Genomic DNA, 11,235 nt, shown 5'->3' with positions numbered 1-11,235 from the left:
GTATATGTACTGAAAATTAAGAACGGAACATCTAAAAAATTATTTTGGGAAATATGCTTTTTGACATGCTGAGCATTTTAGTATTTCATAAAAAAATGTCATTAAAGTCATTGAATAGTTTGCCATAGTATGTCATTATGTAATATTATAGATTTCCATAAATATGTCATAAAAGTCAAAATGTGCCTTCAATTTCTTACAAAAACTCCTAGTATAGTATGGCTTAAAGAATATGCTAAATAAGTCATAGCTTTGAATGTCAGAAGAATGTCATCACACACTTTGTGCGTTGTATAATTATAAAAAAAAAAAAACGACATAGGATAGCATGCTATAAAGGCAATTTCAGTTAAGTCGTGACTAAAAATGAAATAAATATGTCATAGTATAGTTGTGTCAAAAATAAACATATTAAAAGTCATACTAGAGTAAGTAGTTAAAATATGTCATTAAAAAGTATTAGTCTAGTCATATAGTATAACATGAACATTTCCAAATAAAGTCATAAAGATGTCATGTTAGAATATCTCATAAAATATTTCATAAAAAGTCAGAATAAAGTATTCCATAAAAAAATGTCATAGTATAATAGGCCATAAAAAGTTACCTTAAAAGTTCATAAAATGTCAAAGTATAGTATGTCATCAAATCTGATAAACGGGATAGTATAGTATGTCATTAAAAATGTTCTAAAAAATTATACACTAGTCTGTCATGTAAATGTAATAAAAGCTCTTATTATAGTATGTCATACAAATTCATAAAATATAAAATATTGTTTAAATAATCACAAAAAAGTCATTGTATGGTATGACATGAAAAAAAATCATAGTATAGTAAATTGTTAAAAAGATATTGTATAGAAGTACATTAAAAAGTCATAGTATAGTTTGATAGCATTGTATGTCAAATAAAGTAAAAATAAAAGTATGTCTAAAAAAGTTTTAAAGTAGTTAATAGTAGTAGTAATGGTAATAGTAGTTTAATAGTTAGGTGAGCTGAAAAAAGTCTAATTTGTTGGGGAAAGAAACAATATAGTATGTTGAAAAAAGTCATATTTTAGTATGGCTGAAAAAGTCATAGTATAGCATGTCGAAAAAGTCATAGTATAGATCGGTGAAAAAGTTGTAGTTTTGTATGTCGCAAAAACTAATACATAGCATGTCGAAAAAAAGTCATGAAAAAGTCATATTATAGTATGTCAAAAAAAGTTGTAGAATTGTTTGTCGAAAAAAAATCATACTATAGCATGTCGTAAAAAGTCATAGTATAGTATGTGGAAAAAAGTCATAGTATAGTATGTTTCTAGTGACATATTTGTGTCCTTAAAGGGCTGTGAGGGGCAAGTAAGCTTGGGGATTTTGTGATTATTTGCAGGTTATGCAAGATAGCTTATAAAGCAAAGTTCACCATTATCAAGACAGTTTACGATTTGTCAATCCCATGAATTTGTGTGCGGAACCACTTGTAAGTTGCACTGCATGGCACAAATTTACTTTGCAGCTGCTAGTTAATCCGTTTATCGCTTTGATTCCATAAAAAATGTCAGTGTTGTAGATGCTGGTTTGACTTATTCAACACTGCTGTCGCATTACAATACAAAGGAAACACTGCAATATGTGTGAATACAGCCAAAGTATAGATATTCAGGCACTTCATTCGAAAAAAAACCCATCAAAAACCCAGCTGCAGCTGTTGAACATTACTCTTTATTCTTCACAATCTTGTCAATTCACCAAAACATCTGAAAGAATATTTAAGGCTTTAGATAGACTTAAATGATACAAAAATCTGGGCAACAAAGACAAAATTAAGAAATTAATTTAGTATGCTAAAAATACAAAATATAAAATTTCATAATTAAAAACAAACATTTTACCTTATCAAATGCTGTGTATGTATTTACAATGACAACAAACACCTCAAAATGAATACAGTTCAAGATTGAGTCTTTAAGAAACTCTCATAAATAAGAAGTTCAGATATGAACAAAGTAGTCTCATTTCACATTTAAGTTTTTTTTTTTTACCCTCCCATTTTATTTTCCTGTTGAAATGCTAAAACAGTCTTTCAATTCTCTGGCCCAAATATTTGATGCAGATGTTCACCAAGTGGTTTAAGGGGAAATTTCAGCTTCAATTAATGAAATGAAAACTTGCATTGGAGCCCCAAAGCAGACCAGCGTGTATATTCATATGAGCAATTCTGAAAAAATGTTTTCTATTTTCTTTAAATGCCTGAGCTTCTCTGCAAACCACATCTGGATTTCCTTTCCTTATTCATGGGTGTTACAAATGTCAATGTCAGAGAATTACATTATAAGCATTGTCTTGCGATTCTACAAAAAAAAAAGACCCTTATGTTGGGTCATGACTTACATTTCTTTTTGTATTTTAGTTTGTTTGCTTACTCCATGCTGTTGAAGATTAAATAATCAACTGTGAAGCAACTGATTTAATCTGCATGATGGTTTAAATATGATCAATCATATGTATTTCTGAAAAAATGTTTCAAAAACAACGTCAACTGTTTGGTTCACAGGTGCTCTGTGGTGGGAATAATACAACATCCTGAAATGGTGAAAACATGACTCATCACTTTATAAGATACTGGATCCAATTATTTTCAATTTAAAAAAAATATCAAAGCTAGGGAAGAAGTGCGAGTACCTCACAGCTGGCCTTGTTCTAACCAGCAGGAATCAGTTGTTACTCCTACACTGCCTTGTAAACCACTGATCTGCTTGTGGAGCTTGTATGAAAATGTTCACATTGTTTGTTAGGGATCTGAAGGGAGAGAGGCATAATGAATAAAGATAAACACAACGCTGTCCTTTTGGCGAACTGTTTTCAGGGCAACCGCATCCTGTGATGACCTGCCCCGGGGCTCCTGCAGCTGAACTAGAGCTCTGGAACATTAGCCAGGTTGAGTCTTGTCCTAGGGGAATTACCGGACCGCCACAGCAAGCGCTCACAAACACATTTAAAGCCGTACAACCAAAACCCAGTCATTTAAATCGGCTTTTAAAAGCTCAGCCTCAATGGGATTAGCAATCATTCTAACAGCGCACAGTGAGGAGGTGAATCAGCGTAGCAAGTCCAAACTTAGAGGCCACTTGCCATTTAACCTGTTCCCTGTCATCATCTCCACATGAAGCTTTTTCTATTTCTGGCTGATAAAAAGAGGAGGTTCTGAAGCAATGGCAGTGCAGTTTGAAGTAATAAACCAAGGGCGGAAAGCCTTGCATCTCAAAAATATCAACTCATTTATACATGTGACTTTTCCCCATCATGTGATTGACCCCCACCCTTTCCTCTCACACACATTCCAGGTTTATTACCACATCATTTTCACCAGCAATTGGGAAATCTTCCACACTAACCTAATAAAATCTGGAACCATAGTGGGACTCATCATTTTCTTCTTCTTTTTTTTCCAGTGCAATTCATGGGTCTCTCCTTCGGTCCTGCATCATATCCAGTCCATATGGTTCTGCTTGATCCAGTTTCATTTTCCAGTCTAGTTAAGACACGAGAAGCCTCATCGACAACTGTCCATACTTTAATAATATACTATCTAATAGTTGGTTCAGTCTTGTGCAGTCAAATCTATAGTCCAGTTTGGTCAACTCAAGCCCGGAATCATCAAGTCTTTCTTGGCCCTGAACTATAAAAACTCCACATAGTTTTCTGGTATCAATCCCGTTCGACCGTCCAGAGTCCCTTCCAGCCAACCGGGCTCCCTGGAGGCATGAACTGGAGAAAGAAATAGCAACATTGATGTTGTTTAAACATCTCAAGAATGAAGAAATAAAAATATCCAGAAATATGTAGGAAGAAAACACATGTACACAAGCCCATGCACAGGTAGTGTGAGAGAGAAAGAGTGGAGGAATGGGGGTTAGGAGACAGACGACAATGACTGAAAACAGGGCAGTCAACAATTTCACATGTTCCTCATTATCTAAGTGATTCATATCTAAACATTTTAAGCGGACATCTCTGGCAGTAACAACCCAAGTGAGGAGAAAAAAAGTGCCTGAATGAAAGAAAGACGTCACCACCAGACATGGGTGTTTCCGACATTATCAACCATTTTCATCAACTGCAGATGAGGGTGAGAGCTAGCTACTGTAAGTACTGACATGTCATTTTGTATACCAAAAAACTAACTGATTATGTTTATGATTTATTAGAATCTGTGGTTTGCTATTGAGGAGTCTACTGAATTAATTAAATCATATTAAAATTGTTAGGTTACTGCATGTACTGCTTGTCCCCTCAAATCTCTTTTTGAATTAAGTTATAGTGCATCATTTGATGGTGTTACAGCAACACTGATTTAGATGTTTATCAGAAAACCGATGATTTATACCATTGTGTGTAGCCTATGTAATGCAGTGCCAATTAAACCCTGGACAGTCTAATCTAAATAAGCTGCTTGGGTTTAATGCTCTTTTGTTTTGAATTCAAAAGAATATATGCTATGTTATGTGTATTTATAGAACAAAAATTCTACGGTCTACGTACCGAAACGTCGTGACTAAAATACATTTATACGCAAGTGAAGAAGCCAGTGTGCGGGAGTTTTTGTTCTATATTGTCTACCTAAGGTATTCTCCTACGCACCTGTCGTCCTACTGGAGTGCAAAAGTTTTGCTCTTTTTATGTTATGTGTATTTGACATTCCTTAAACCAGTATTTACTGGGCTTTTTTGGCCACTTGGGGTAAGAGTAAGAAGCTGTAAACATCAACAGCATTGACATATTACGGCCTTATAAAGTTGATATGGCCAACATAAGCAACTGCATTTTCACACATCCACAAGGTGTTGATTCAGTTGGAGTTGTGTTTTGGCCACCTGACAAATATAAGTCTTATTTCAAACTCTTTTTGAAGTCATTTTGTGCATCAAAGTATGAATCAATACTGTGGTAATATTCTGTATTAAAGCTGAGATACACAGATTAATAAATTGTATTTAAAAAGTATTCTTATGACTGCTATAAAAGCTCTTATGACACCGGGTGCCAGATCTGTGGGGTCAGCCGTCCTTGGTTAGACATCAGCAGACTGGGGGGTTGAGATACCACTCTGGGGATTACATGTCCCCAAGGTCACATTGACCGAAAGGGCTCCGATGACATTGGTCTGCACTACAATAAAGTCTTAGCGTAGCTAACTCTATTTAGGGTCTGGGGGTACGAGAGACCACGTGTCCATTTGCATGACTAAAAGGGTGCCGCTCTACCATTCCTAAGACAGTGTTTCTGTTTCCTGCAGGACTTTAAAACGTACCACAACAATTAAGTTCCGTGTTGTTCTGCCTGATGACGAATGAAGTACAACCTAAGTGGTTTTATCCTTAAATTAATGTGAGATTAATGTGATTTATAGTTTTGAGCTTGAGGTTGGAGAGGCTGAAATTAGACTGGAGAGGACCTTGAGACTGACTGTATCGAGATTCCTATGCAGAAAGAAAGAAAAAAAAAGAGAGAGGAAGACATTGAAAAATAAAAATCGTATTTTTCAATAATTTCCTGTATCCTTTGTGCATGTAGGGTTACTTTAAAAAATAAAATAAAATGCTTTGCACATAAGTGCATTCGGTAAACTCCAGTCAGCCTTATTATCATTTGGAGCAGTGTATAATAACAGCAAGTGCACATCCAAGTGCATTTTAAAGCAAAAAAAACAAACTTACAGAAACAAACGGAAAAATATATAACACCCTATGATTCAGGCTCCAAATAGGTAACTGCAAAGTGCCAACTAAAAAGCTTGTTTGTGGAACTCCAGTTCATCTTCCTCTTTCCTTCAACACGAATACCCCACTTTACTAAAAGGAAAATTTCTGTTAATCACCTTCTTTAAAGGAACCTTTTCTTTTCATTGTAAAATGGTAGTCAAAGAAAATCCAGTTCCAGTTTTAAATTTTGGGGCAACTCATTTTCAACACCAACCAAAACACCACAGCTGAACGAGGTCTAACAAACTCCGAATCTGACTTTTTGTTTTGACAGTATAGTCTCTTTTCAAATACAAACCCACTGTCATTTCTTTTTTCTTACTGCTGTCAAGTCCAGAGCCTGACTCACCATTTTCAAAGATGGTCCCAGCGATGAACGACAGCTCAGAGTTATGCTCTGCCTTGCAGGCATACAGTGCTCGAGCCTTCCTTCCTACAATACTGGAGACAATCAAAGAGTGAGAGTGAGACAGTAGGTTCTGGGCTGATTTAGGCAGAAAAAAAGACAGTTTTCAGTTTGAAACAATGCTTAATTTAGAGACCTGACATCACACACAGGTAAATTACTTTATGCAAACTGTATTATAGGTACTAAGTAGTTGTGTATTCACAAATTATAAAAGATGGCTGTATTTGAAGCAGCATACTATTCTAGCTGTTTGTACTGATTTGGCCAGAATGTAGCATCTAGTATGCAGTATGCAAAACAAAAGCAAAATCAAATCTATCTGGCCTACTGTATCCTTACAATGCAGAGCCCCCGATCACCACAGTCTATGGCAACAGTAGTCAAATACGGCAAAAAAAAAAGTATGCTATTTCATCACAAATTCATCTCTGAGAATTTAAGAGGGGAAAAATCAACTGTGTCGATTTTGAATATTTTTTTACGAAAATTGATCACACACCTTTGCTGCTGAGAAAGAGTTTTCCGGTACAAAGACGGTCTATTATTGCTTCCCTGTGATTAGTGACAGGCTGTGATTAAATCATCACGCAAACAATGTGGACCAACCTGACAGGGGAGGAGTCACTGGAGGCGGAGGATGTAGGCTGCGGACTTGACGGTGCTGAGAACATCGGCCAGGAGGGAGAGCGTGGTGAGGTGGGGCTCGGAGACATTGCACTTCAAGACACAAAGCACAAAAGTCATGCAATATTAATATTATTGGCAGTGTTATACAGATTTTAAAAAAGGTATTATTAACAGCTGCTACCAGTGTGACATTCTCTAATTAAAGATGTATTTTTCTTACCAGGTTGATATGCTGCCACGACTCTTTGGGTTCAGCCTGGAAACACAAGATGAAATATAAACCAAGATGAAGTTTCCATCCAAATGAGTGAGCCATAAGGTTAAGTACTAAATAGTTCTAGACTTGTAAAAACAAAGGAAAGCAATTTTAACCAACCTGATATAAATTTAGACATTATGTTTCAAGAGAGATTATGTTACTTAGGAGTTTTCCCTTCTCACTGTCCTCTCACAGAGGTCTAGTTGCGTTAGCTTTCCAGCACACAAGGAAAAACTGGCAAGTCAGTAAAGAAGACCTCCCAGCATACCTGGCAAAAAAAAGGTTAAAATAAAACCCAAATAATTTAGCTGCGAGGAGAAACTGACTCCTTAATAGCACTCAATTGATGATGTTAGCCTCTTAATGGGCTCCAGTCGTGACTAAAATAACAACCTTAAATGAAGGCTAATAGCCGTGATGAAGAAAAACATTACATTCTGGTGAGCTTCCAGAGCCAAAACAAATGAAGGGTTTAGCTTTTTCTTCACTGTGGATACATATGGCCCCAACATGATTCTATATATGAACTAATTGCTGCATTGTAAAATCTGTAGACAGTGGGGATAAACATTTAACGTTGAAATCAAAAGGACGAACATGGTTAAGGACAAATTTATTATTATTAAATCTAGCTACTGTAAATTACACTTAGTTGTAGTAGGACTCTTTCCAAGCTTAGGGGATAGTGTGCATCTACAGTAACTTAATCTAATTTCCAGACGACATGATGGTGTGAATTATAATTCATGCTTCTATCTAACCAGGGTGCGTGCCTTCATCAATCCATATGTCATTGCATCCATCTAATCTCAAACTGCAAGATCTCATCCCTTCACACACTCCCACACACACACCATGTTGATCATTCAAGTCTCCAGTCTCACATCACAGGGTGCCAATAAGGATAAATGATGGTCTAGAGTGAGAGAAGGTGAAAGACACAGAAAGAGAGGCTTGTTGAAGGTTGGAGAGAGGAAACAGAGAGAGGTGTAGTAAAAGAAAGAGGGCAAAGAAGAGATAGATCAGATTCTGTAAAGGCAAGACTGGGTTTTTGCAAAAAGCTCATCGATAACTTTCCTTGTTTGAATGTTTTAAATATTATGTAGCCATTGCAGAAAAAAAAGAATTGAGCTAAATATTACTTTATTCTTGCCAGTGTCAGATCGCCCCCTATACTGTTGTTTTTGCAGCACATTTGTGAGTCAGGGCATTAGTGGGGTTTTTTTTTTCCTCTTATCAACCACTGACATAACATCAACTCATTCACAGTGGGGCCCTTTCTATAGCATAGACTTTTGCTTTTTTAATGACGTGAAATGTTGTTGCCATAGTGACACTGTTAGATCCTAAAGCCAGATAATCACGGTCAGTCTCTCTTTAGGAACAAACGCATGGTCCACTTCAATAACCACAGTTAATGCTACAACACGTTCAATAACACTAAGAGGAGAAGTGATGAATGCATATGCTGCAAGGAGCCGTCTGATGATGCCAACACTGCACTCTTGCAGATAATAAAGATCATCTCTGCAGTGGCATCACATGTCATCAAGTGACAAATATAGACCGAGTGACGGATTTGAGGTGGAAAGTTCATTCTTGACCTTGGAAATGGCATAACTGTTTCACCACACGGCCCATTCATTGACTGTTTTGGGGTTTTCCAAAGTATCACACAGATGATAGGTTACTTTGCTCCTAGAGCATTGTGTGACTCTTGGAAAGACTATCAACATTATAAACTTAATAACTGTAAAATGAAAAATTCTCAACGAGAACATTACATTCTGGTGAGCTTCCAGAGTCAAAACAAATAAAGGACTTAGCTGACTTCACTGTGGATACACGAGGAGGCAACATTGGTTGCGGTACCTGGTCAATATATGAACTTATTGCTGCAATGTAAAGTCTGAAGACAGCGGTGACACACATGTTACATCAAAGCGACAGGACTACTTCTAGGGTTACAGAAAAAATAAATATTATCTATCTACTGCGATTGCACATAATCCTAGTGAGACTCTTTCCAAACTCAGGAAATAGTGTGTATCTAAAGTTATCTTATCTATATCCAAATTGTCAGATGACATCATGATGTTAACTATAATTCATCCTTCTATCTAACCAAGCTGTGTGCCTTAATCAATGTATTGTCATCCAATCCATCTAATGTTATGCTTCAAGATGCTGAAACACGCACACACACCATGCTGACCATATTTCATAGTATCAACTTAAAGAAAAACCTCCGACTTAAAGAATAACCCAGCAAAAAGGCTGAGTTCCTTATTTATTCATTAAACTGTCAGTTTGAGTGACTGTCTCAAGGATCCACATTCGCTCTCCATTGTCACTCACTGCTTGCCTGTCAGTGTGCTTTGTCTCATCTATCTCCCTCAAACCCATTCATCTTCTCTCCCCCCTTCAAGCAGGGCCGTTAGAGGAGATGAGGAGGGATGATTTCCAGCTGACAATCATGATTTGATTGAATGTATAAATTAATAGTGTTTTCTGACCAAGTTTTCCTCTTTTTCAGATAGAACTCTGCCGATAACGTCCACAAATTATAATAACAAGAAAAATCAAGGGGTTTCAGGTAAATACACTGTCCCCATTGAACTCGCACCACATTTAACAGACCTCTTAACTCTCCACACTCCTCCCTAACAGGCCATCAATTCACTGTGCTACACCAAACACACTTACCGGCACTATCAAAGTCACACAGTTCCATTTCATTAAAAGCAAAATCATGTGAAAGCTGCCAACAACAACAGCTTGTATCTGAAACGTATGGACAATCCATGTAAGAAATAATAAACTTTTTTCAAGCCTTGATACTAAAAAAACTATGAAAAAAGGCAAACAATGTATTTGCCGACAATATGTATGTGTCTGTGATAAGTGCTGACAAAAACACATAAGAAAAAAATTTAAAGTTGCTCACAACAGCATGCAATAAGTGTGGTTCTGTTGCTCACATCTCTTTTTACAGTGACAAATGGCATGTCCTTTTAAGGTAACAAATACAGTTTGGGTTTATAACCTTGGGAAGATCCCTTCAGACGGAATGTATCATCTGCTGCTTAGAAGGCTGTTCGCAAAATAAATCTGCATGACTTGCAAATATCAAGTTTGGGCTCCAAAAAAAACACAAGGGTGCAAACAGCCCTCCAAAATATTTCAATAACGAGCATCATAAATTGTATTTTCTACAGTTGTCAAAGAGGCATCATTCAGGCCAACAGTATCTCTATGTTCTCAAAATGAAAGCAAGATGCTGTGAATTACAGCAATAGAGAGGAAAGGCAAGATGTTACACAAGTTAGGTTTGTTGATACACTGTGCTGCTTCTTTCCTCAGTGTGTACTCCTATCTATATGAATGATGAAATGAATATAATGCATCATGACTTTATGCCACTTTAAAGCGCTGACACAGTCTCAGCTTTCCACAGTTCACCAAAATCATTTCCAAAACAATTTTTGGAAATGTATTTTCTCTGACAGAAATATCCTTTCAATTAAACAATTGATTTAAGTCCAGCACCAGCTTTTTTTTTATTACTAATATCAACATTTTCAAGCCTTCCCATTACTTGTAAGTATCTAATGTGCAAAATCTTGAGTTTCATCGACGGCAGCTTAACGTTAATTGGGGAAAAAAATGAAAAGTGGAGAAACTGGAACAAACAGATGATTGAAACTGGTAGTTCTGTTTAAAACATAAATGCAGAATGGCAAAGTGGTGACACAAGCGTTTATATGAGAATTAACAGTAGTTTTATAGGGTTACTAACTTGATGATTAATTTATCATTTATCAGTTATTATTAGTTATTATGTATTTGGAGTTTTTATCTTCATCATCACCCAAACAGATGAGGTTGTAACTCATAGCCACACTTGTGACTGTGCAACTTGAGATGGTGGTCGGCATTGCAGGATCTCATGACAGATTAATTATTTTTGCAGCATTGCAGACATGAGAGCAAGCAGCTGTAGAACGTAGAACAGAAAATGTCAGAGGAAGTCTATTCAGAACCTTCTCTCATCTTGATGCCTCTGGCAAAAAATGTAAAAAATGTCCAGAGTTATTAGGGTTGCCACTTCAAAACACAAGTTAAATCCCTCATGAGAGACTACAGTAAGTGTTCAGTGTAATATCTGAAGATCATGAGAGAGAGAGAGAG

At 36.5% G+C, this 11,235-nt stretch overlaps 1 protein-coding gene across 1 annotated transcript in view; it reads right to left on the bottom strand.

Annotated features, from left to right (window-relative positions):
* Positions 1–1,697: 1,697 nt before the first annotated feature.
* LOC129113473 (rho GTPase-activating protein 26-like) overlaps positions 1,698–11,235 on the bottom strand; it is an 82,643-nt gene continuing 73,105 nt past the window's right edge. Inside the window, exons 21-24 of the mRNA XM_054625789.1 lie at positions 7,006–7,041; positions 6,765–6,875; positions 6,099–6,190; positions 1,698–3,755 (exon numbers count right to left, since the gene is read on the bottom strand). Of these exons, the coding sequence (XP_054481764.1) occupies positions 3,667–3,755; positions 6,099–6,190; positions 6,765–6,875; positions 7,006–7,041 (328 nt within the window). The 3' untranslated portion in view covers positions 1,698–3,666. The remainder of the gene's footprint in view (positions 3,756–6,098; positions 6,191–6,764; positions 6,876–7,005; positions 7,042–11,235) is intronic.

This window comes from Anoplopoma fimbria, chromosome 24, assembly GCF_027596085.1.
Source record: "Anoplopoma fimbria isolate UVic2021 breed Golden Eagle Sablefish chromosome 24, Afim_UVic_2022, whole genome shotgun sequence".
NCBI lineage: Eukaryota > Metazoa > Chordata > Actinopteri > Perciformes > Anoplopomatidae > Anoplopoma > Anoplopoma fimbria.
This window is presented reverse-complemented; position numbering and strand designations above follow the sequence as displayed.